At 43.6% G+C, this 27,785-nt stretch overlaps 1 protein-coding gene across 1 annotated transcript in view; it reads right to left on the reverse strand.

The window, feature by feature from the left end:
• LOC112575253 (neuronal calcium sensor 1-like) overlaps positions 1-27,785 on the reverse strand; it is a 52,768-nt gene that overhangs the window by 7,373 nt on the left and 17,610 nt on the right. Inside the window, 1 exon segment of the mRNA XM_025256971.1 lies at positions 9,971-10,060. Coding sequence (XP_025112756.1) covers positions 9,971-10,060 — 90 coding nt within the window.

Raw genomic sequence — 27,785 nt, forward strand, 5'->3', positions numbered from 1 at the left:
CGAGCATGAAACTTCCGGTTTAGTCACATTCTTTGTTTAGGCTCGCCGAGACTAACAGCGGATAACTTCGCAAGAGGCTAAGCGTTGGTCTTGGCAGACAGACCAATCCATCTATATACATCCATGGAAAGAGAAGTTAGCGCCAGGGCTGACAGGCCAACAGATAAGGTGTTGGAGTTAAATCGGTAACTGGAGATGCAGCCAAACCGTTCTCTCTCTCCCTCTCATTCACTCATTCTCTCTCTCTCTCACATCCAAGGAAATCACAGACCTGGCGGACTTGCCACACAGGCACGAGAATTCGGTGCAAAGTGTTTGCGGCCTTGGGGCTTAATCGTGTTTTCCAGTGTTGCAGGTAACTGCGCTTGGTTCGTTGTCTCTTAGACACTACCTGCTGCGCTCATTTTCGCGATATTGTTTCTTTTTCTCCCTCTCTCATTCTTTCTTCTCTCTATCTCTCTTTTTTGTTCTGTAAAGGCAAGCAGAAAAAGAGCTCTCCGTGCAACGCTCAGTTTATTAGATAGATCTTCTTTTGACACCGTGTAATCTCTGCTTCCAAGATATTTAGGAATGTTACATAAACGGTAGAGAAATGATTATCGATGTTGTCTGTCTGTTGAGAAGAAGAAAGGTAGATGAGGGGCCCTATTTCTATACAAGTGGTGACCCCTCTTCCATAGTATATCGGTTGTGAGGATGCGCAGTTTCTCATCATCATCACCATCACGTTTGGTAAACCGCCGACTTGATGGCGTCGTCTTCTATAATCTCACAGGCGATGAAGGGAGGGAATTCTCAGACGAGCAACTGTTACATCACCCTCCCCTCTCTCCTGCATCTTCCACCCACCCCTTGACCTCGGCGCCGTATGACGTCACAAGACGTCCACAGGAGAGAATAATCGGTGTCAGCAGGAGACCGCTGCTGCCAGACGGCGCTGCATCTGGTTTGTGAAATGAGCGAATACAGACTCGACACCGCCCATTGAGCGATGTCTGCGGCTGGGAAAGGGGCAAACCTATTTGTTAAATTTTTGTTTTCACGTATTTGAGCACAAAAATAAACTGTTTTTCTCTTGTCCTGATTAAAGTTTACTCTTTTTTTTCTGTGATAAGGAAATCAGAAAAGCTTTGACATAACACCTTTAGATACCGTCTCTCTGTCTCAAAAATATCAGGAGAAGCCTACACTTCACAATTAATGAATTCTGTTTTATATTTGCAAAATATATGTATTAAGACGATTGCTTCGAGGTAACCAGGAGACAAGATGGCGGCAAATAAAAGTCGAGAGGTCTGTGGAGTGTGATGCTGTCGACAGCAGTGTTAGACAACACTCGCTCAACCAGCACTGTGCACTTACATCAAGTCTTGCACATTGCGTGCATCGGAGACACAGGCCTGCTACAGGGGTAGCACCCTCAACAGTTTACATCTTCCACTGGGAAGTTTCGATGCAAATGTCTAAATGAAGGAAGAACGAATGAATGATTGAATGTTACAGCATTTTATCAGCGTGGACCGCCCGCAGATTTTTTTTTAATCATTCGCCCACTCAGACAAGTACAAAAGAATCCAATTGAGGAGGGACATGATACTAAATGGTATCTATTAGAAAAGAAAAGCAAAGTAACTCTTTGTGGTTGTTAAATACAGTGATTTTCTCTGGTGATGATTTCGCACTAATGGGAGTGAAAAAGGGGGATGACAACCGGAGCCCTGTCAGCTGTGGGCTGATACGAATCCTGTACAAACCTTGTCAATGTGCGAAGCCAGTGATGTATGACTGTGCTACAGGACAAATAAAACTAAATTTTAGGTGAATCTCGACGAAGTGAAAAGCAAAGACCATTGGCGATTAGAGAAGGACCCAAGGCGTTGAATACCAGGGGATATAGTGTTTTCTTGCTTTCATCCAAATAACAAAAGGTTAAACAGTTACACCACAAGAAATCTCAGAAAATACACGGCTATTCAGAATGTTAACCAAATATCTATTTCCCGAAGAAACAAAAAAGCAACATCTTAAACTCTGAAAGAGAGCAAAAAAGGTGACAGACCCCGAAATACTCCAGAGGTTGAGCTTCCAAAATAACAAACCGAAATGTTTAGACGCGACCTCTTGCATCAGATGAAACTCTTGGAGCGGAAGGGGTCGCTTGTTTAATGTTTCATTCTTTTAAGTGTGCTCGGCGAGAAAAAAGAATTTATCTGAATGTCTCACTAATAAGCAAACTTACAACTTATTAAAACTTTGCGAAATTTTTCCAGCTCCTCTTCCCCTCCCTTCATTTCTGATTATCGGGATTACACCGAGAGAGGGACAGGGTTTATGGGGGGAGCTATTCTACAACACGATAAGAGGAAATTGACAGCATGGTCCAATCAAAGAGGATCGGCTAAAGACCGCTTATCGATCACATGTCAAAGACAGTTTGTCGCAGACTTGTAACATTCCAGCCTTTGATCATCGCCTCCATGATGACCTTTTGATACGAGGGATCTGACAGAAAGAGGTTGGGTTTTTGGGAGGACGGAAGAAGAAACAAATTAACCCCCCCTCTTCTTTTTGTTCTTGAGTCAGTTCGAAATTTCACAATAAAACAGAAGTAAGTGAAAGGCAGACTTGGCATCTGCCCTTTCGAGTGATTTCCCCTGTGTCATTGTGGCCAATTTTCTTATTTTGATGTCATTTTTTACTTGTAGATGTCTCTTGAGAGGGCAAGAAAGAGAGAGAGAGAATGCATGCACACGTGTATGTGTGTGTGCTTTTTTGTGAGAGACAGAAGAAAGAGAAAGAAACATGATCCTGGACCTGACAATGACCAAGTACCTTAGCAAAAACGTAGCCATGCACAAAATCGTTGACATAGCAAAAGAAAGAAAAAGGAAAGAAAGAAAAAAAAAAAGGAAAGAATGAAAGATGATTGAAAGAAAGAAGAAGAAATAGGAAATAAACACAGCTGTTTTGTTTATGCATACCACTTATATCTGACTGAGATTTCAGTCAGTTGCCTCCCCATCAATATAAGCCTCATCGTGTGACAAAGAGACTGGCACGCTGACCAGAGGTAACCATTGGATGATGAAGAAGCAAAGAAAGTCAAATGCTGCTGCCTGTGCAAAACAGCTCCACGGTCCTTGTCACCTCTTGTTTACAAGCAGCCATCAGGCGCTCACAAGAAGATGAAAGAAAGAGAACTGGAGGAGGAGGAGTTGGGAGTTAAGCCGTCGCTCGCGCAGCTGAATCAATCAGTGGTGGGTCAGGTCATAGATCATCGATCGGAAACAAAAAGATGGGGTCCTGTGTTGTGCATGCTGCTCAGCAGCTGAGAATCCTGTAAGCCTCTCTTGTGCCAAAACCTTTGCAGGAGTTTTAAAAAATAGCACAACTGAATAATGGCACTGAGGATTATGGGATCGCTGCCCCAGTATAAAACGTCGAAGGTCATGGCTAGTCCGTCGAAGGGGATCCCTGTAGTGCAGTGAGTGGTTAAACTCTTGTCACCACTGCATTGAGAGAACCTGGGTTCCGACCTCGTCTCGGGAATGTGACACCTTTCGCAAGGGCTTGCCATAGGGGTTTTACATTGGGTACTTCGGTTTCGTCCCTCTCCACCACTGTGCGAAATCTTTTTTACTATTGTCACCATTGTCCAAGTGAATGCTCCTATTTCAACGCACGATTACAATGCAGTGGAGAAGTTTATCAACTGCTAGACAAGGTTATAAAAGAAGCACCAAAAACAGACATCCTCGTTGTAGGTGACAGCAATTGTCAGGAACAGTGGGTAAATTTGGCCTTGGGGAAACCCCCAACAGGGGCCCCAGACTCCTAGAATGAGCCATCGACTCACCTTAGCCAATACCTTACATCCCCACAATCCAAGACGGCCACTTGGCACTCGCCAGATGAATTGGTCCGTAACCAAATCGACTTCATCAAGCTATAGAGATGCTTCAAATCCAACATCATCAAGGCCAGGACGAGAACCTAGTCAGGAGCTCACATAGGAAGCGACCATGGCCTTGTCTGTACGAGCCTGAAGCTGAGGATAAGGCTCCGCTCAAACATCCCCTGAAATCCCCTTGACTTGTAGCAGCTGCAAGACACACATGTTGCGGATATCTTTTGAAGTACAAAATGGAGGTAAATTTGCCGCACTTAACCTGGTAGACTGTGATGTAGACACCCTCGCCGATAGCATCAAAGAGGTGCTACTGTTAACAGCTCAGGAAGTGATCGGGCATCAAAAGAAGAAACAAAGTTGGGTTACAAACGACATCCTAGGTCTCTGGGATCAATGGTGGCCTTGAGGAAAGCAAAGCCCAGGAAGAACTGCTGTACTCAACTGATGGAATGTTAACAGTTCAGACTGGCTTCAGATAGCAGCGCAGTGTAGCAGATCTTCAACTGTATCGCATTTTGATGGAGGAGCATCTTCTTGAGCATCACAACTTTATAGATATGATATTTTGTTAACTACGATGCGATTGGCCGAGGAAAGAAAGCAGTTAAAAAAATCTGCCAGGTATGGACCTTCGCGACTCAGGACGGTTTTCAGTCACGGGAAATGGATAAATCGGACTTTTGGCAGGGTCTGTGGGCAACAGACTTTGGCATGTTCCTTCACCATATTGTCTATGAACAACGGATATTGTGGCATGCTCTTCAGTTTGCGCTTGGATCGAACTTTGCCATGTGGATCACAACACAGTGTCTTCAGAGTGAGCTCTGGTAATTCGCTCTAAAAACTTGTTTCAAAAAGCAAACTTGGGATGTGGCTCTGATACTGGTAGATATCACTCACACTCGGCGAACGTTGGCCTGCAGCGCACAATAGGATGTAGACATACAGCCAACGGTGGCCTGTCATTTATAGCATCTGTACACAACTTTTGCAATGTCTAGAACGATATGGTCTGGACATGAGGAACGTTGGCATGCCGTTCACCATCCTGACAGGCCACAGCATGGCGATAGAAGGAAGGATAATTGCCGGGTGCCTCAACCACAGCTGCTAACTGACGGGAAAATCATCTTATGGGCAATTCTCTCCCCCTCTAGCCTCCCACTCCTCATCCTCCCTCTCCTATCCAACTGCTAACCACATCCGTCTTTTCTGCAAGAAGGTGGCAAGGGCCATAATCTATCTGTCAATAATTCCCCTTTGCACAGTCCGAACACGTCACAAGTGATTTTTCTCCCTGTGAGCGCAATATCTCGGCCACGAGGGAACTACAGTATAACGGAATTTTTTGTTTCACTGGGCCAGTTTCTGGCCGAGTTTCTCTCCCAGTAAATCTGAATGAATAAAATATTTTTTGTACATTTAGTATGGATCGGTATCAGCCATACATTAACCCTAACATTTAAAAAAAATTTATTCGACGGATGTTACAGAGCTTCAGCGTTGACCTTAATTTCCGAGGGTATTAGCTTGAAGATAATCGTTTAAACAAATAATTAAGTTATTAGATTTCTATCCACACAACCGGGGCATAAAAAAGGAACCAGAGTTCCACATGCACGCTACAAAGCTCCAAAACTCTAAAATGTACTCACGTCTCGAAGTCGCACGAGCTAGGGCATGTAATATTTAAGAATCCATCTCTCAAGACTTTGACAAGTACGCTCTAGGAGTTCATAAATAAAATACAATATCTTGTGTACACAATTAACAAATTAGTCAACCAACCAAACACAAAAGCAATAAAAATTTGAAACTTAACAAGAATAGCCGCAAAAAACAAACAAAAAACAAACAAACAAACAAAAAAGGTCACAGACCAGCAAATAAAGATAGACGGTTCCTCTTTTCCCTTGTGAGAAGGATCGTTCACATTTCATCCCTCGAGAGTTTTCATTAGCAAGTGTATTTGAAGAAATTTCCATAAAACATTTTGCGTAAGGCACTCTAGATCTTGCAGACAGCAGAAGTAATTTTTTCTAAAATTATATTTGCATCACTGATCTTCACTTCGACCCACGGTTTACTTCCATGCTGTCACATGAGTTTATTCAAACGAAAGTAAATGTCGTCTGCAGCTCTCGAGAGACGCCATGACAGTAAAGTTGCGCTGGGATATTTTTTCTCCCGTCCCTCTAGGGAAAAGAACACTCAGTGTCTCGGCTAGAATTTGTTTAATTAAACTGACTACCGTACACTGATCTGAACCACGAGAGGCAGTACTGTTCTTGCAGAGGCTACGAAAGTGATACGAGTGCTCGACTAAAGCTCGCAGCTTTACAAGAACACCTGACAGGGCTAGCCGAAACTGTCGTCACTGGTCATGTGCTCGGACGCATTTTGACAAGTTCACGAGGTATTTCTGTCAATATTTTGTATTTGTGAAAAAAGGACTTTCCTATAAAATGAAACTGTCCAGAATCCCACGACAGCTTCAACATTTTAATTTTTATTAGCACTATTCATGCGGAAAAGGTTAAAGGTTGAAGGCGACCTAACCTTTGTCAGGGTCATTTTAAGGCAAGAGTTCAAGGGTTGAGAAGCGAGTGTAGGAAAAGAAAATTTCAGTTAGTCGATATCTGCTGACGTGGATTTGGCACAGTCTTGAGAGACCAAAAGTTTGAGTCAGATTTACACTTATGTGAGCCCGAGCGGTTTCAGAGGAATGAAATGTGATATAAATAGCAGTTTAAGAACCAAGTTACCTGTCAAATAATCGTTTACTTTTTTTCATTTTTCCTTCCTCCCATTCTCTCCACTCTCTCTAAGACACACAAGAAGACACACACACACACGCGAACATACAAACACACACACGGATAGACGCATCCATGCATATTTTCACTCATGAACACGCGCGACATGAACAGACAAAAGAATATAAGCGACTCGCCTTTATATATGGACAGGCATTGCAGAAAATGATTAGTAATCCCTATTTATGAGCTACACTTACACGTACGTCTATTGGAGAACCTAATTAGTTCTTCCCTGCCATTATCCCCCTGCCACTGTCTGGACTTTCAAACTGTCTGATCCTCTCCCGGCTTTCTCTTTTTATTCTCGTTCTCTCCCCTTCACATTCTCCATCGTCTAAATGATATACGGAAAGGAGGAGCTAATTCGATCAATCAAGAAGTAATGCAAGACTCCAGCTACTTTGGCGCGGCGTCTGAACGGTTTATTGCACAGGCCCTCTCTCGTCATGACGCCGGTTCCCGCCGCCCCAACAGGAGCTGTCCCTTTCCATGCCCATCAGCTCGTGTTCCACCACTAGGACAAACTGCGGGTGTGAAGTGACCAGCGAGGAATTACACCCTGCTTTTTTTCACCCAAAAGAACGAACTTAGAACATCATGAGATGCTGCAAGCTTGTCAGAGACTCCCATTAGGAAAGAAAAGCTGGTGATGTAGCCATCGGGTATCTGTCTTTGGTACAGGAATCTACAGTCATCTCGTCAGGTCTTTATTGATGCATGCACTTGTCCACCATCTTCCCCACTCCAAGATTTTTATTTCAAAAGGCTACTTTATTTGAACCCTACTCCCTCTAAAGCAAAGCAACAACGAACCCTTTTATATCACGGGGTCCAGGTTTTAGCTGCCGTCTTGGATGGGGCTTATTAACCGTCAACACCATACGGTCTTATCCTACACGAACAAGTTTATTAAAATTTCTATTCACAGCTGGCTAAAAATTATATCCCCTGATTTACAAATATATTAAACCAAAGAGGATCCTCTTTAATTTCACTAGCGAAGTAAGGCGGCATTGCTCTGTCTCTCTCTTTATTTGTTTCTCATTTGCAAAAATATCAAGAACACGCACTCACACACACACCCGCTCTATTCGATTTATACAATTATAAATCAGTCACTCAGCTTTAGGTTGTGTTACTTTATAGTCCCAAGTTTACACTGCCGCTAAATTTATGCGATCTCTAGTTCGTCCAGTTTCATCTAACTCGCTCGCACGCCACTAAATTTCCACTAAATGGGTCTCTAAAAGTCGTCTGGAAACTGAAATGAGCCTACAGCTTATGGAATATTGGCACCACAGGGTTTATGTCCAGCCTCACTCCTCAATTTTCACCAGCAGCCTATAGAATATTTACACCACAGGGTTGACATTTGTTGTTGATTTTAGAGGGAAAGTGCTTCAACCTCGCGCTGATTTCGCGCTGTGAGGGTAGGGATCTTTGCAAGGGAACGTAGGTGTAGGGAGGGGATGTCTAACCTCAGTCCTTACACCAGCATCCTACAGAAACCACAGGGTTTTGCTCACTCATCAATTTTACCCCCTGGTGTCTCTGACGTCATTGTATGACGTCATTGCATAGCACTAACCCTTGAATGTTTTTGGTTCGTTTAACTGTCTGCCTCACTCACGTGCTTAGACGTCAGGAAACAAAGGCAGATTTTTCTCCATACGTGTCCGTACCAAGCAAACACAGAATCGCCAAGCTTGGCGTCCATTGCGGTGACGTCAGCGATCGCCATGTTCTTTTTGAGCCGTTTCGAAGGAGAAAATTTAGTTTTAGGCTCGGAAGGGAGGATCTTAATTCGTCTGGATTGTTCTTTTACCGACATCTCCTCGCCTTCGTGACCAGCCAAGTGAAGTCGCGTCTATCAAGGACAGAGCCTGGAGCAAGATGTCGGCGGACAAGGGGAAGTAATCTATTTCTTGGGTGACGTCACTGAGTCACTGAAAATATCTCGCTGTCGCCGGCACACATAATCCAGTCTGGCACACCTTGCGGCTGTGCCCAATTTAAAGAAAGAAAAAAAAAATGCTGGTGGAAAATACAACACTGACGAGAGCATCCCGTCGCAATGATTTCGGGGAGGAAGACGGAAATCCACGACAATAATTATTTGTTTTTGGCCTCCTTTGAAAGACCTATCTAATGAAAGTTAACGAGTTTTAAGTGACTTTAACAAAATAAAAAACGGAGAAAAACTAAGGCAAAGGCAGAAAAATATGTGTGATGATCTATAGTTTAAAGGATTCATAAGCCCATTCGGAAGGGAGCAACATAAACCAGGTTCTCAGGCTCTGAAACGCGAGTAAAAGGCACACACACACACACAGCCAGAAAACGGGATACACAGTTTGTTACTCGCATCTTCTAGATTCTTATCAATGATAAATGGAAAGCTTCTACAGCGGTTGAGTGCCTCTTCTACCTAAAAATATAAAAGTAAAAAAAAATTGTTATATCCTGTTATTACTTTTCGCCTTTAAAAAAAATAATTTGAAAAATTAGAGACAAAAATTAGAAGATGAGAAATCTTGCGCCTGGCGGAGGGGAGAGGGCTCACTTTTCTCAAAGGAAAGGTTTAACAAATAAGCAGATAAAAGAAACATCTGGAGAATTTTAAACATCGCGTTAACGGCAAAAAAAAAAAAGCAAACAAAAAACAAAAACAAACAAACAACCAAACTGTTAACAAGCGATAGCATTGCCCTTCTCCAAAATGGTGAAGGCTCACGATTGCAACAAAGTACGGTACAAGTGTTGCAGTCTAGTAGCAACTGTAGTCTCTCACGATACCCTCGCTCCTTCACGGACTCTCAGTCCTTTCTTTCTCTCTCTCACACACTCTCTTACACCCTCCTCTCACTTCTTTCTTTCCTTAGGAGAGTAGTTAGAAACACTGAAGTTCCAACTCGGAGCCGGGCCGGTTCCATACCCGTGTGTCATACCGAACTTTCCCCAGTCGACCTAGCTGTCGCGAACAAGTACATGACTATATGGAGTTTGGGAAGGTTGAATAGGCTATCACCACCCTCACCCTGACCCTTAGAAAGATGAGGTCTTTGACACCTCACTTACCCTAACACCCAAATAAAAAAGAAACGGCCTTTGCCATTTACCTTCTCAAAAACTCTCTCCTAATTGAAACACACCTCCATTCTTCCTCCCTTTCCCTCACTCTCTTCATGTGATTCCTTCCTCCGCCTTCTCTCTTCATCACTCACTCTGCTGACACACTCACCTTGTTTTCGTCAAACACGTTGAAGACGAAGGATGCAAATTTGCTAGGATCGCCGAAGGGAAAGAACTGCTGATAGATCTTGGTGAAACCCTGCAACACAAATGTGTCCTGTTAGACAGAAATATCTTTCCAAATAAATACATCATCCCGTTCTTTAAAAAAAAATTCTTTCTCTCCATTCCTTCCCATTCGCGTCTTCCTGTTTGTTCTGTATGCATGTTCACTCAAGACTTTGCTCGCTCTCAGGTTCGTGACTGTGATCAGGTTTTATCTCCATAGCATCACTTGCTGGCTTGGTCCACAAAAATCCGATCCATAGCAGTCTAAGTCTAAGTCTTTGAATTAGTTACATAAATAGCCTACAGTTTAGGTACCGTTATCTACCGTCGGGCCAGAGCCATCCGGGGCTCAGAGTCGGGGCAAGTGCGTGCGCATCCATCAACACTAGATGCGCATTGGATGACGTTGGTTGGCCCGAGGTCTTTCCTGATCTGATTGGCCAGAAACACAATGCAGATGAAAGGCGGCCAGACCCTTTCAAGCCTTAATCGGCAACAACCATTGGTGCTGCTACACGTTTACTCCTACAATTTGGCATCTCATTTGGGGGATAGGGGTAAGGTGCATATTGCTGGGAGGTTTGCCTCGTCCTGGCGGTTGTGACTGGTGTGGTTATGACGCTGTCGTCCAGTCTTGTCGAGATCTCGTCGTAATCTCGTCGAAATCTCGTGTGTGCCTAATAATAGAAACCCATGACTGGTAGTGATGCAGCTCGGGCACAGTGCAGTTTTCGCTGACTCAGTATTTGCATAATGATTGCTGTTTTCATGGAGTTGATTGGCTGGTTGGCTTGATAGCAAAGCACTTCCGCTAAGCCACTCCAAGAGATGTAGGTATGTGTTAGGTTCAGCTTAAAGCAAGCATTAAAGGACCAGCAAGTTCACACAGACAAAGCCATACACTACATGGAACACTGAAACTGCTGCATAGAATTGTCAAATCACATCCAGCTGCATATCAATGGCGGCAAGTAGACAAGCTCATCGTGAATCCACAGACAAATGCACATTACAAGGGAACCTCAGACAACTGTCTTTCTAGTCGAGCCATAGATAACTTTTAGATACAGACAGCTGCTTGCTGCGAGAACGATACATGGCTACGGCTGTTTGCTGTGGGCAAAGTACTCCAAACTGTTTGCTGTAGGAACGCTACACACAGCTGTTTACTGTTGGAACGATAGAGACAACTGTTTTCTTTGGGCACGATAATAACAGCTGTTTGCTGTAAAAACCATGTAGACAGATGGGTGATGGAGAACCACGCCAGATGGCCAACTATGAGTTTCAGAAGCTTGACGGCCGACACATGCAGGCAAAGAAGCTGTAACAGCTCTCTGATTGGCTGAGGCAGACCCTTGATGTACTACAGAGACATCTTGGCTTTGACCTCCTTCATGGGGAGACTGAACCTAGTGTACAGCGAAGTAAAATTATATGAGCTAAAACCACAAACTTAAACACTCACCCAATAAAATAAGGCAACAATCAAACAACTGAAGAAATCCAAGCAACGCTGTGAAATTAAATGAAGATGGACGATGGAGATTGGATATACATTACTAACAGATGAATAAATAAATAAATCTCTTCAAGATGCGATCCACTTTCTCGTTTGAGGTAGGGGTCCACGGGATTAGTGGTTCTTATTTTTGTGTTTACTCGCTGACTACACCCTAGCCGATCAATCAGGGTAACGCAATGATTCAGGGTGGCCTGATTGAGGACGCTATCGATTTCAAAACCTCATTCAGCCTGAAAGCCCTCCTTTCTACTCGCCCTGGGACTGATGTATCATCATGGATTTTATATGAACATAACGTATAACACCGTTCTGATGTCCTGTCGGATGACTACGAGAGTTTGAAAGTTTATGTTACTGTTGCAAAGCGTCAGGAAACTGGAGTGTATGAAGAAAGAAAGAACTCATATAGTATCATCGATCACCAGTCAGGAAGTAAAGAAAGAGAGAGAGAGAGTGTGTGTGTGTGAAACAATTTTAGAGCCTACGAAGGACTTTCCCACAAGAGTGTTTGTGTATGCGTGTGTGCATATTCAGACACTCAACAATTTCGTTGTCCTTTGCCTTTTCTCTGTTTGTTTTTTTTAGGGAAGGCAAGGAAAACCATTCTCGCGCACTGTCCCTCCAAACTACAACGACTGTAGGAGATTACCTCCCATGGGTCTGGTGTCTTCATAATGAGGCTGTCCACTTACGGGCATCCGTACAGTCAATACCCACCTAAAATACACCTGACCCTCCCTCGGGTCGCTTTAAAGACCTCTATCATCGTCTCTGTCTCTCTACATCCAATTTCTCTTTGGAACATAAAGAGACTTGAGTTAGTTCCCTTTTCGACTATTTTACGTTTTGCACAAGATGGACGCGTACCCTGTAATGATTGGTGAGAGAAAAAGAGAATAAAACAGAGATGGAGAAAGGGAAGAGAGAGAAAAGTGGAAGCCTGAGATAACACAGGATGTCAGAAACAAGGACCAAGGAGGCGAACGTGACGACCAGCTTTCTCTCGTGTCAAAGGTCAAGTCTGGTCTGTGATTCTAGTCTGAAATGCGTCATCGGCAATCAGCTCAACCCTGCATTTTATGAGCACAGCCTTCAGCCTCCAGCATCTCACGAACATCTTATCCACACCAATTAGAATTATCTGGAAATTTAGGAAGAAAATATTCGGTAGTGACATTGCAACTGCACCTCAGACTACAACAACCCTTCTCCCTCTTCGTCTCTTTACACGTGCAGTAGTAGCTACTTCAAGCTGAAGTATACCTTCTCTACTTCATTCTGTTAGCTATTTCATTCGGAGGTATCTCTGATATTTCATTCTTAAGTATGTCTTTGCTATTTCATATATTCTTTGGTGTTGAAATACATCCTAGCTTCTTCATTCCGAAATGCATCTTAGCTAGTTCATGCGCTCAAAAGAAATGGAGCTTGCAACACTTCACAGCTGCAAAAATAAATAAAGAAAAAAAAAAGGAATTTGGCTGTGAAACGGACTAAAATATCAGGCGACTAAATTTAGCTCAGAAATGGCACTGAAATGGGTTGTTTCTTCTCTCAGGTGACGAGGCGTACCTGTGCTGTTTTGCCCGTATTTTTATAAAGTTAACGCAAGGTGGAGATTGCTTATCACTGGGGGTATGACAGGTTCACGCCTTCTCCCCCGTAATTTACTTCTCATTAAAGCTCAGCCTTAGAGGAGGTGATGGGAGGAGTGTCGTTCCTGCTGCAGATTTATTGCAGTGTCAGAAAATACACACCTCTGACCGAACTGCAAACCCGGACACATCGCAACAACAACAAAACTTGGGTTTCTGAATGTGCTCGCCTCACGCCTCGCTGCGGTGGGTTGGTGAGTTGTTTTGATTGGCTTTTGCTCGATGCTTGTTGTTTCGAACATCTGAATGGAGGCGTTGGAAGAGATTATTTAAAAAAAACTGGGGAGGATGTTAATGAAATTAAGGTGGGGTATGCGTTAGAAAATTGGAGTGCATGAAGAAAGAAAGAAATTCTAAAGGTGTTGGAGAAATTGTATACCGAGATGAGATCCGAACCCTGACGTTTTTAACAGTACAAGCAGGAAGCGAATGAATTTATCTTTGGATATTGCTCTACCTGGTAGTCCCGCAAAGGTGGGATTAGTGAAATGATATTTCTGAATAGTTGGATAATAGTGCACGGATGAACAACAACAACAACAACAACAACAACAACAACAACAACAACAACAATCTATAAAATGCCATGAACTATGGCAGAAATCTCTACCATTTTATCTTTGAGATCCTGATATCAACCACTGCAGTGTACTCGGGACTATCCTACATCTCAAGGGAATAACATTTTCTAATTTTGACAACAGAACCACTGTTACGACAGATAAACAACAGTCAAGCAATCCTTCAACGTTAGTCCTACTAATCTCATCATAGCAAAGTATCACCATCACAAAACTGAGATCTTCCAGGATGGAAGTAATCTTCTTTCCTCGCAATCATAACAGACATCCCACCCCACTGACATGGAATGCAGTTCCAGATTCCTCCATCGGGACACAGACTCGACAGTTATTCCGCCCCCCCCAACCCCCAACCCCCTAACTGCGATGTCATGAAGGACCTCGAGTCTCACGGCGCTGCCCTGGACGCACACCGCCAGCGAGGCTGCATGCAACACGTGCTTCGAGATGAGCATCGCGCCACAGTGACGTCATTCCTCGCCAGAGCCTGCCGCCATTTTGTCCTGGCCCGGTTCCGAACCCTCGTTCAGTTGGCGACACTTTATTTCGGCTACTCCACTGACAGCCTTCCCGCTTTCCTCTCCACACCCCACGGAGTGAGAGAGCGAGAGACCTCATTGGGGAAAGTAAGTAGATTGTTTACCAGGACACGGTAAAGCTTAAAAAAATTGAGAAGAGAAAATCTACTTTCTTTCCCTTTCTTTTATTCTTTTTTTTCTGTCTCCATCTGCTTGTTTGCTTTGTCCATTCTTCCTCACTTCTTTTTTAAATCCTTAATTCAACCATTCATTCTTTATTTTCTTTATTTCTTTCTTCCATTTTCTTCCATTCTTTCTCCTTTTGCTTATTCCTTCATTCTTTCTTAGTCATTCCTTCTTCATCCTTCTTTTCTTCGTTTGTTTCGTCTGTTCCATCTGTCTCTTGCTTTTTTTTCTTTCCTTTACTCTGTCTTCATTTTTCCTTTAAAGCTTTCTTTCTTCTCTCGTTTCTTTTCCCCCTTAAGCATTTTTAATTCAATCCTTCATTCTTTATTAATTTCCTTGTCCCTTTCTTTCATACTTTCCTTCTTCCTTCTTTATTAAGTTTTTCTTTCTTTTCTTTTACAATCATAATTATCCACTAACACTTTCATTTCTTTATTTTTTTTCCTATTTAGTTTGTTCCATCTGTCTAGTTTTCTAATTAGTCGCCATAGCTTCAACAGAGCACTGACTCTGACATCCCGAAGGAGCAGTTTTTCTTACGTCATTTCCGGCGAATAATGCTCGTCTGAAACGCCTTTAATCCATTATTGCGCACTAACTTCCGTTTTCTGTTCAGCTTCTAACGCAGCCATGAAGATTTTCAGCATCCTGACACTTTTGCAAATGAATCTTGGAGTTAGCCTGCTAAAAGTCTTTTCGTGGGTTTTCTTTCCTTCGCATAAATACTGCCAGAAGAATTCGTGCGTGATAACGGGTACAGGGAGGTTCCTAGATTTGAAAAGTCTCGATTTTTATTCCAATTCCGAGGACAGTCGCCATGGCCGTGCTTAGAGGCAGGCAGACGAGGCATCTGCCACGGGCTCCGCGCTTTTGATAGTCGTTAGGGGCCCCGCCCTTTTGATTAATATGGTAACTAGGCTCCAAATTAAACATTATGCCCTGGGGCCCGAGGAGGACTAAGAACAGGTCTGGTCGTTGTCTGCATGCCATGTCGTCTTACAATGTCGAGCAGATATTGCAATTATCTTGTCAGAAGTCAAGGTTACAAACTTTTTTTTCTTCTCTCCTGCCTGGTTAACGAGGTGTCCCTGAGGCTGATTTCAAAATTTTTTGAAAGGTCCACATGTATGGTAATACATATTGGACTGAGAAAATTGGAAGTCTATGAAATCGTACACTGGACATGGACTAAGAAAAAGATCTGCGTGATCGTGCATGAAGATTTCATATGATTTCATATTGAAAAAAATAATAAAATATTCTTTGGAAGCTACTACTACTGCTGGCACTGAACTGAAACCAGCATGTGATACGAGAAGAGGGGGACGAGGTCTCATCGAAGATGCGAGTGGAGGCAAGGAAAGGATGCACAGGGTTGTCCAAAATACATGCACGTCACGTCGTTACGGCCTGGTTCATCAAAGTGCGCACGCACTTCACGTGCAAATGCATATGTCTGTTTTGTTGAAAGAAACGCTATCTGACTCTTTTTTTTAAAAAAAAGCCTGCTATAATTAGTCTCAAGAGCAAAACAGCAAAATGAAGCTGGATATAGGATGTTTATCAAACCGTGACGTGTTTCTATTACTTTGATCACGTGCAAGCACAAACATGCATGCACGCATGCAGAGCCACGGACAGGATAGAAAGTTCTTCAACAACATGCTTTTTGTGCCTGTGTGCTTTGCCTTCAAACAGACTAAATTTGGGATCCATTGCGGAGTTTTGGGAGGAGGGGCTGGCGCCAAGCTTCCCGCAGCTATCCTGGGGTGTGTTTCTGCATCTTTCTGCCAGAAATGGCGGAACTGCCTTGAATAAGGTCCGAAGAAAATAAACAAGACCGAAAATGTTGGGGTGCAGTAAGAACACAGACAGTGAATGAGATAAAAGAGCAAGAGAGGGGAGAAGGAGAGCCGAAGACTGAATAAACTGATTTAGTATAAGCACTCCGGGTATGTAATACGCAATACTATTGCCTCGTCCAAAGGTCGCTGGACGATTATAGTCGATGCCTGAAGTCAAGAGTCCTATAAAATATTTTATCCTTCATACGAGTTCACAACCTGGCTTCCGTCACAAGCCTTACACAAGTCTATGAATCCCAAGCCTCTCTTCAAGATAAACCTGCGAGGTGATCTGTGGCCGTGATCATGGACGAGTTACTTTAGTTAAATGGCTTACACGGGGTAGTCAGATTTAACTAGTACCCGGAACTGCTCTGGTAATGACCTTTCGCCAGACAGGCTGTCAGCACTAGGTGAACTCGCTGACCAGATCAAAGGTCAGAGGGAGGTGGAGAACACCGCCGACTGTGATTTTATTTTTATCTCATGATGCGTTTTACCCATCCGGCGTCTGCACAGCCGGGTGCCATGTACTCGGCACCCGGATGTCCTGTACAACGACCTGTCGACAGTCGTGTGAAAAAAGAAAGTAATCAATGACGTCAGGCGTTGAACGTTAAGACGGTTGACATCTTACGGCAACGGCAATCTCACGCCTCACCTTGAACTCTCCACTTTCATCTATCCTGTTGTTGTTGGTGTCGATGTGTGTGACTGGCGATGAATGCTCTCTTCTCCTCCCTACTGTGAGTAGGCGTAGCAGGCAGTTGGGAAACGGGTATGAGCATTACGTGGGCGAAGCGAGGGAGGGACGCAACGATCCGAAGGCGGATGCTTACAGATATTTATCTCTACACGAATGTTACACAACAGACATGGCAAGCAAAGCTCTACCGTGCGTGACAACCAACAGGTACTTATTTCCCAGTTCGCACCACCACTAACCAATCCCCTACCCTAGCTACAACAACCACTCTTCAATATACAATACGTATACAGTTCATTGCCGAGGGCGGAATACGCTAATCAGGCAAAAGGGGATGGAAGGGGTTGAGTATGAGAGGTGAGGGGCAAAATATGTCTGGAGGCGAACGTGGGATGAGCAAGGCTGCTGGCAAAACATGCAAGTCAGGGAGCGGGCATGCCAGCGTGAACTCATTCACCTCCTACATCAGCATGATGTCATGGGGAACAGCTTGTGACGTCAGTAGAGTTTTTTGACGAGGTGGCGGTTGGGAGTACGTCATATTGAGGCAAGTAACAGGGGCGATGGTGAACAGAGCTCAGTTGTAGGCATTGTCGCCTCCTACCTATCTATGTAGATAGCTGCATACATGCATATCTTTTATTCTAGTTTTATACCTGCATTTTTGTAGATACCTCTCTACCTATTAATCTATCTACCTACATACACAGCTACCTACTTACCTAAATTACCGACACATATATCTCACCACATACACACACATTCACGGACTTGCAAACCATAAAAGTCCTCCATGGTTTCCCCGATCTGGAAAGCAGTATGATTCTTGAGGTCTTGAACGATTTGCTGTGTCGAGCGATGCATTATCCACCCAAAGCCTCATTGATTTTTCCTTTTTATTATTAATATGTTATTGGTTTGGCTTGGTGACGGCGCCTCTTTGACCAGAAGGGTTGGAATACTCCTCCAATCTACTTGTTGTGTGTGCGCGCGCGTGTGCGTGCGTGTGCATGTGTTTAAGTTTATGTATGATATTTGCGAGTGCTATATGTTTCTATGTCTGTGTATGCAAATCATCTGTGGTCTGTCGTGTTATCACTAACCTCCACATCTCTTGACTGTCATCTCCTTCCCTTGACTCATCACTGAAAGCTGAGAATTCTTTAGATAATTCATCACGCGTTGCCTGGCAACCCGGGAAATGCATCCGGCACGATCTCAAGACTGTCGCTTACGTTCAACACAAGCAGTGACGTCATCACCGGAAGACGAACAAACGCTTGAGCTCTCTCAGCCCTGCGTTGAAGGCACCGGAAATGACCTACGTCTCTTGACCTCCGCACGGTTATAACCCACGAGGGATACTCTGTGGAGAACATGCCCTGTGTCTCTTTGCAAAACAGTCCGGTGTTCAAAAAAAAAAAAAATTCTTTGAAACGCAAACCACATACATGGACCTAAAATACTGAGACAGGAAAAATTCCATATAATACCATAAGAATGAAATCTTTATCGCAAAATACGAGATTATCCGAGAAGATATTTGTGTGCAGAGCACTAGGTAGAAATGAGTTTCACTATGCATAATTAAAGAAACAAATAACAGGAGAAAAGAAGTAAACTGTCATTAAAGAAGTTGTGTGCGTTCGTGTGTGTGGCAGGGAAAGAGATAAATGAAAGAGAAGGACCTGGCATCATAGCACGCTTGGAGAACAAAAATGTACAAAGGCAAAAAAAAGTTGATAGGAACTTTGATATTTGAACAGAATATTGAAAGAAAATAAAAAAAATAAAGACTGACAGAGAAACGAAGAAAACTGAAAGGAGAAGGAAGGGAGATTGAAAGAACAACAGAATGAAAGGATGCTGTTACCCCAACTTATATTGAGAGAAAAGTTCTATAAAGATCTATTATAATCCTTGCAATTCTGAAAAAAGGTATTAAAAAAGAGAAAGAAACACAAGAAAAGTGCATAAAAGAAGGAAAGACTGAGGAAGAAAGAAAGGAATGAGTGAATAAGGAAAGAAATATTGGGAATACAAAAAACCCCAAAATATGCATCATCATCATCATCATCATCATCATCATCATCATCTACGATGCACTAGTCTATTTTTATGTCTCAGAGAAGGGAAGAAAGAAGGAGTCTAGGTTCCACATCAAGCATCAGCCATTCCAGCTTCAAGGCATCAGTGACGATTTCATCACCGTAAATTTACATCCGCCTCCCTCAATGCCTCAGCGGGTCTGGCGTGGTATTGAAATTTACAGACGGGCATGAGGGGTAGCCGCCGGGCCAGATTGCTTATAATTCTCCGCAGGAGATCAGTGGAGGTTTTTTTTTTAATTTATTTCTCCTTCCAGTTTGTCTCGTCTTTCGGGTGGGGAGGAGGGGAAAGAGGGAAGGTAGGTGGGGAAAAGGCGTCAGGACGACTGTTGTCTCTGTCAAACGGACGCCAGAAGAAAGACAAAATTATGCACAAGAGTGACCTGTCCTTCCCGGAACAGCGTTACTACGGGCCGTGTCACGTCGCTGTGACGTCACGTCGCTCAATGGGTGACGTGACTACGTCGACAGAAACTTGTCTGTTTGTCGCTCTGCTCAATCTGCATATCAGTTTGATCACGAACTTGTATTACTGGACTAATGGCAGACGATTTTTTCCAAGTAACTACTAAAACGAGGCGTGATACTACAAAGCTTCCGGTTTAGTCACATTCTTTGTTTAGGCTCACCGAGACTAACAGCGGATCACTTCGCAATAGGCTAAGCGTTGGTCTTGGCAGACAGACATACATGGTCTGATTGGCTGAAGTCAAGTCATACCACGTGTTTTTGGTCGTTTGTACACCTAAAAGAGAAATATTTATGTTTTCATCCCATGCCCTGTTGGCATAATGTTTCCCTTTTAAGTCGGGAGAGTAAAAGGTATGTAAAAACAACACCACCAAAACAAAAAAACAAACTTTTGACTCTTCAACGGAGCTGTCACGTGTACAACAAAAGCAGCAAGTCTACAAGGTCTGCACCTGTCCACTGGCCAGCTTCCAACAAAAGTCGTCAAGCTTCCAACAATACCGACATATCTTCAACAAGGGGGTCCACATTAGAATTGTTAAGTCTTCAAAAGAGCTGTAAAGCCCCCTGGAGGTCTCGAATCTCCTGCAACACGGTGAACCCTGCAACAAAACTGTGGAGTCCACCACAGCAGAGAGGTCACGTCCTCGCCAAAGTCTCCACCAACAGTAAACGACGAGGAGTTTGTTTTCAACATCGGAGAGTAGCGCAGAAGGCTTGTGAAAGAGTTGCCCACATATAATGTTTCTGAGTTCAAAAAAAAAATTTCCACATCATTTCGCTAGTCATCCCGAATAATCAAAACCACAGCCGCCAGGTCCCTCTAGCCTTTTATTCTGCAGCCTTGGTCGAGTTAATATCACGCTTGGATGCCGGGAAGCCAGCATCCTGAGCTTCTCTATTCCTGCCTGCGGGATCGTAAAGCCGTGATGTCACTTTTTCCAGGGCGGGGAGGGCGGTCATTATTCTTCCTGTTCAATGGCGGTCTCTACCTTAATTACCCACTAGATTATTACTATTATTATCTTTTCAGTTGAAATAATGCGCGTTCTCATCCAGGCAGTGAACAGTCCTCTCAGCAAAGGGCAGAGCACTCTAGTGCAGGTCTGGGTGACACAAGGGAGGTAAAATGTCGCTGTGGCTACTCGAAAACAGGTTTGTGGATGAATGATTTCGGTGTCTTCTGAGGTTGGATGTCATTTTTTTAGACCCTTTATCCGACTGCTGGAAAGAGCACGGCAAATTCCACTCCCTCATCTCCCCCACTCAAAAAAAAAAAAAAAAAAAAAAAAGGGAAGAAAGACAAAATAATTCGCATACACAGACACACATTTACGGTCTCTCTCTCTCACACACTGGTTCCCTCAGTTCTCTAATTAATGTGTTTTTAATGCACGATGCATTTTTCAAAAAACAGCCTATAAAACTAATAATAAATGCGAAAACTTTGATCCACTCGCTTAATCGTCTCTGGAGCAATGCCCGTGTTAACTGTGGTTTTTCGAGAGAAATATTATTCGCCCACAAGCAATTCTTTTTTTCAAAAACTGTTTTCACTTTGGAAAAGGCAAAAGCAACAACTTTAACCTGGTGGGTCTCTTTACATTCATAAATCTTAACAGAGGTTAGACCTCTCCCCTCAACCTGATCATGACATAACTCTTTAAGTCATGCTGCCATGACAACTACAACTCCCGGGTCAGGTTAATATCCATTTTTGAATTATTTCGCCTTGTGGACTTAGAAGATTGAACTTTTTTTTTATTTTGTTTATTCTTTTTTCATTTCCTTCGCGTCGTTCTAGCTCATCGAGGTGATGGGGGAAAAATCCAGTTTCATTCAGACCGCCATTACTCGGGTGTAAAATTAAGAAGACATCAGCTTTTGTCGAGTTTTGCGCCACGAAACTTCTGATGGTTGTCCCCTTTAAGCTTGCAGATGGCAAGAAGCCATGAGCGCTTAAGCCGCCCGTCACGTCACTTCCTGGTTCTCGCAAAATGTATTTGTTAGAAACAAAGGGAAGCAATCCATCACCTTAAGTGTCCACGTGACCTACCGGCGCGCACCTCGCTTTCGATGCGACATCGGTGGAACGCTCTCTCTTTGATCATTTCGATAACAAATAAACATCTGCCAGCAACACTTTTTTTCTTTTCTTTTCTACAAATAACACAATGTCAGGAGTTAGTCCCCGTAAATACCTCAGCTTACAGAGATAAGAGTAAAGAAAATTAATCAAGCGAGAAACTAGTTTGTTGCACCGCTGCTTGGTGCAATTATTTTCTATGTAAGGACCATACATTCTTCACATTATCTCATCTATGGGCCTTGTGCTTTGTGGCTACATTTTCCACTAAACTCTACAAGTGTAGATTTTTCTTCTGTGCGTTTACAGGATGTTGGCTGCACTCCTGCTCCATGGTTTTCTCGATTTTTCTTGTGATAACTCGTACTTCCTGGGTTCGAGAACGATCGAACGCTCTTGTTTCCCCAGCAGCAGCTGTTGTTGTTGTTATTATTGTTATTTTTTCTTGTTTTCTGAAAGCAATTACATCCCGCTTTGATGGCGGGGAAAGACGGCGGGAAGAGTTGTTGGGTAGAGGAAGAAAACAGAAAAGGCGCAAAACATTGTATGTTTACCAACCCAAAGCATCATGAGCGCAACTTTGTTCATTGCTTTTTAAATAAGCAGCTTCTAGTGATGAATCTCTTCTGCTTGCTCAAGTGATAAATAAATAAACAATTGCGGTAAGCTGTGTTTCATCCTCAAGAAGAGGTGCGCGCGCATCCATGATCTGTACCAACTATCCTTTCGTCGTCGATCCTGATGAAAATGTTTTGTAGTTCTATTTGTAATTTGCTTCCTGATTACCAGAACTGGTCGTAACGAACCAATCGGAAGCTCTCCATTTCCAACGAATTGTTCGATGGCGTCAGACGCGTCGAGGGAGTGAAGGTTAGGTCTGGCATCCTAGAAGTTCCAATTAACTTGCGGCGCGCATGTCCGGAAACGATGACACAATGAAAATGCCAGCGACAGAATGTCTGCGATTACTGGCTTCTAAAACTAATAATGCCAGCTCCGAAAAACAAAACTGTGTCGTGAAATCAAAAACCACGATTTCTTCCGCGATGATGTTTTTTCTCGAAAGATGAATAACGGACGGGAATTTCAGCCAATGAAAATACACGATGATGTCGCGCACGGAGCAGTCCACACCACAGCCCATGGAGCCCTCACTTTCAATCCTAATCTTAAACCAAACCATAACACAGATCCTAACTAAACTCCCGAAGCAAATAAAAAAATATCTTCAGAAAACAAACAAACAAACAAACAAACAAACAAACAAACAAACAACAAACAAAATGAAAGATACAACATTAAAATTCCTCTGCGAAAAGGAATAAGAAAAATATTTTAGAAGCAAAACCCACTTCCTTGAACAAAAATCCTTGATTATCCCTGAATTTCACTAGCTTTGACGAAGCGGCAGAAAAGTTGCACGATTCATTTCTATTCACTATCCGCTATTCATTCTCCTACATGTTACAAACGCATCTTGATTGATGCTTATTTTCTTTTAGTCTCCTATTCATCTTGAGAAATGTAATTCCACCTCATGCCCTGATCTCCTCCTCACCCTGCAAAGGGAAATAAAAGTGAAGAGCTTCTAGTTACGAACGTTATTATCTGGTCGGAAATAGCAGAAGACTGCAGGCAACCGCCGAGAGGAAAGTTGTTCGAAGATGACTGGTTACATTGTGTCATCCATGTCTTCATGGGTATAGGTGGACTGCTGTCTGTCATACTATGGACGTGTATAGGTGGACTGCTGTCTGTCATACTACGGACGTGTATAGGTGGACTGCTGTCTGTCATACTATGGACGTGTATAGGTGGACTGCGGTCTGTCTGCCGAGACCAATGCTTAGCCTCTTGCGAGGTTCTCCGCTGTTAGTCTCGGCGAGCCGTAACAAAGGATGTGACTAAACCGGAAGCTTTGTAGTCTCGTGCCTCGTTTTAGTAGTTAACTGGAAGAAAATCGTCTATCAGCAGTCCAGTAATACAAGTTCGTGGAGTGGGTGGCTTCAGAGCAGGGCCATGCTGGCCATCGCGGCGTAATATTCAAACTGCAACCCCACTGGCTACGAAGATGATTCGGTTACCGAATCCAAGTGGGCGTGTAGTGCAAACAATTTAGTCCAAAGATCTCAATACTGATTCCATTAAAATATTTGCACACTGTTCAGCACGACCGAGTTGTTCCCCCTTTTACTTCCTTTTTTTAACAATTTTCTTTGTTTCTTTCGTCACGTATCGGAAATGCGGACAACAACAGGGAACGCGCGGCACGAACAGGAAAAAATATCTCATTATTCGCAGACGATGCTTAACATACCCCATCATTTCTGAGAACGATCAACATCGAATTTATCATCTTGAACGCTCGCCAGAAGAACTAGATATAGAAGCGAAGTATCCTCTGCCCAAAATAAAAACAAATTACGTTGTTTGGGGCGTCTGTCGACGAGGGTACAGGAGAGGGGTGTGCATCCATGAGGCCGATGTATTGAGATGAATGCTGTTTTCTTTTTTTCCTTCGTATCCAAACTTCCCTTCACGGTATTTCTCGGTACATCAGCATTCTTATACGCCTAGACAGGCAGGCAGGGAGGAAAGAGACTTCCGGCTGACTAGCATACAGATAGAAAGTTAGGCTGTACAGGTAGACAGAGGGGTAGGAAGACGAGAAAATAGACAAATAGGCAGGAAGACAGAAAACAGAAAGACATGTGGGCAGTACGGTAAGCAAGTATGTAGACAGGAGGGAGACAGACAGCATGTACAGAGAGGTAGTCAGAAAGTAGACAGGTGGGCAGGAAGGCAGAAAGGTAGACTGGTAGGCAGGCATATAAGTGGTAGGAAGGGTAACAGGTCGGCAAGCAGACAGGTAGACAGACACATAAGCATACAAGTAGGAGGAGGGGTAAATGGCATTTTACACCGAAGTAGCAACTAAGACTATATCATGGCAAGGCAGCCAGCCCTGTAAACAGATGCCACATGCAGAGAAAGAACAGGGTTTCCGAGAGCTGAACCCAGGAGGTAGGTGGAGTAAACCTAAAGGTATGCAGAAAAGTAAACAGGTAGGCAAGCATATAGACTGTAAGTAGGAGATAGACAAGTCAACGGATAGACAGGTACGTTAAAAGTAAAAAGACAGGTAGGCAGAAAGCTAAGCAGAGAAAGCTAAGCTAAGCAAAAAAAAGTTTCTTCCATTAGGTTAACACGAACAGACACATATAAAAAGACGGAAAGAAATGCGGAATGACGGACAAAAGCATGGGCGAATCGAGTTAAAGAACACATCGGTTCTCAAGTCCTCTTTACATAGCAGACGAGGAAGCAGGAAAAAGTCACGCCTGTGACGTGTCCACGTAAGTTCGCGTTACGTCGTTCGTACGCACACAGCTTGAGAAGGTGTCATGATGCTGGGCCCAGGATACTGCAGATGACGTCAGTCATGGGATCCCGGATGGTATAACGGGTGGTGGTGGTAGTGGGGTGGTGGGGAAAGGATCTTGGGATGAGCGAGGCTCAACACCTGAGCGATCGAGCGCAGGGGAGTGGGGAATGGGGGACAAGAGGAGGGAGATCAAGGACCTAAAGATGGAGAAGTCTTCCTGCTGACCTCACACTAGTTCTGCTGGAGCTAGAGACCACAGACTGAATGTGGTGAGGGTATGAAGTGAGTGAAGTGTTCGAGAGTCGATCGTTAAGAAATGACTGGTGAATTCGTAAGTAGGTGAGAAGACACGCATTCTCTTTGGCGAATCAGATACCCGGTCACTATCTTGAATCAAGAAAGAAAACTCACGCCGATTTTGGAAGAGTAAGATCAATGACAAGAACACAGAGAGAGAGAGGAAGAAAACAAATAAGAAAAAAAATCAGAAAAAGACGGAAATATAAACCTCCATCCTCACCCCTCTCTGTGTCTCTGTTGAGAATGCCAAGGAAAATTCCTCAACAAAGAAGAAAAGTCTCGAGATTTCTCCCGAGCGTGGAAGCGCCACGTACGTGATGTTATTCTCTCCCCCGCGTCACACTCCCCTAATTCCCCTTTTCCCCTACTCCATGACCCACCTCACCACCCACTGCACAGGAGGTGAAAGCTCCTCGGTCATTTACACCGCTGGAGGTGTTGTAGAACTTCTCTGGCTCTCTCAGAAAGAAAACCAGGGTCACAAACTTTCATAGCGACTTTAAGTTTGCCTACAGCCGCTAACCCCCGCACACTTGCCTTGACCTCGCGTTTCCCACAATTCCCCACGATCCTCCCTGCTCTAGAATCAGTCTGCACTTTACAGCAAAATATTGCATGATCTTTATTGGTTTATTTTTAGAACCCGTAAAACAATGACGAAAACTTTCCTTCATCATAAACAAGGATTACGCCTGATTGGTTTATTTGAAACCGCCAATCAAAAAGTCCCTGCACGCATGCTCCTGAATGTTATTTCCGCCAAAGGAGGCACATACCGCGGATATTATGTTCGTCTGCGTTTTTCGGATGGCCGCCACCTGGAGCACGTTGATCGGGCTCTGACCCTAATCTGGAACACGCGGAAACTTTATCTGACGTCATCCTCCTCCCTGCCAGCACGTGCACTCGCTGGATAAAATCCTGACTCGTTCCCATGACAACCCAAGGAACGGTAACTAGGGGAATCGGACCAAAAGAAACTAGAGCGGGTTGTCGCGAACCTTGGGGAATAGTCACGTGAGGTGTCGTGGCTGAACTCACCACTTCTGGCTAATTACACTCTCTGCCATTCTCTAATCAACGCCAGCGGGTACTTACCCGATACACTTAGAATAACATTGTTGAGCAATGATCCTACAGTTTGTTGTAAGTCCCTAGCGAGGTCCACAATAAACATCACAATGCAATTAAATGTAATATACGTTAATTATTAATCATATTCGAGAGCTTAATATATTTACAGATAAATCATTAACTTAAATGAATTTGGTCTGGCTAGTTATCTAGGTCGTCCTAATAATCCTTTCTATCGCATTAATAATTTTTTTTTTTTTTTTTTTTTGCTGTTAGTGTTGAAAGAACAGGTGAAACAACAATGTTTAACTAATGCACCTAGTCATGCTTTAACTCTCCACTTATCTGTAAACACAACAGTCTCCTGTAACACGGAAGCCCGAGGCTTTCTCCCCATCCCCACCCACGAAGATGATTGGTCACGCAAGTGTAGAGTCCGTCCATCTATCCCGCCGTTCGTTGATGGTGTTTGCCTTCCGAACAGACCACCGACAGGTGTGCCATCAGGACTGGAGTCACACTGTCTCTCACTTTGCTGTCATTAGGTCTGAAGCCACTTTCCAGACCAGAACAGCATTTAAGTGTCGTGACGATAGAAACTTCCAGAAAACAGCTCTTGGTGAGATGGACCTCGCTAAACACAGAGCGGGCTTGCTACAGCAACAGCGAGAATTGGAAGTCCAGAGTTCAGATCTCGTATCGGGCATGCTGCTCTTTATCTGCATGTGGCATCTTTTTACAGGGTTTTGCTGGATGCATGAAACACCGATCATAAAAATTCGTTTGTTAGTTAAGTCCAATCGCTACGTCATCATCACCACATAATGACGGCGCCATTTTTTCTACTCTCCGATACTCTTTCCACTGCACACAGAGTGAACTTTATATTTTTTAGACACAGATTCCTGCTTTTTGAGAAGCTTGACATCCTTGAGTAGCTCCTCTTCAGTGAAGGAAACTGTTGTGACATATAGATGTGTGTGTGTTATATATATATATCACACAACGTAATAATTGTCGAGACGCCAGCTGCGGCTAAACTATTATGACCTATCGCAGGTCATATGACGTCAGCTGCACGAGCTCTGTAATGTGTCAACTGCGTTAATATGTTTTGACACATCACATGCAATATTATGCAACGTTATCGATGACGATAACGTGTAACAGCTTGAACACCTCGCGGACCAGTAATGATGTCAGGATATGAGAAAATACAACAGATTTTTTTCTTTCGGATGATACAAGTGCAGGGTGGATAGGGTAGTGAAAATATTTTGTTTCACCTCCACTTCAGCTGTTTGCGTGGCCTAACAA

Source organism: Pomacea canaliculata, linkage group LG11, assembly GCF_003073045.1.
Source record: "Pomacea canaliculata isolate SZHN2017 linkage group LG11, ASM307304v1, whole genome shotgun sequence".
NCBI classification, from domain to species: Eukaryota; Metazoa; Mollusca; class Gastropoda; order Architaenioglossa; family Ampullariidae; genus Pomacea; species Pomacea canaliculata.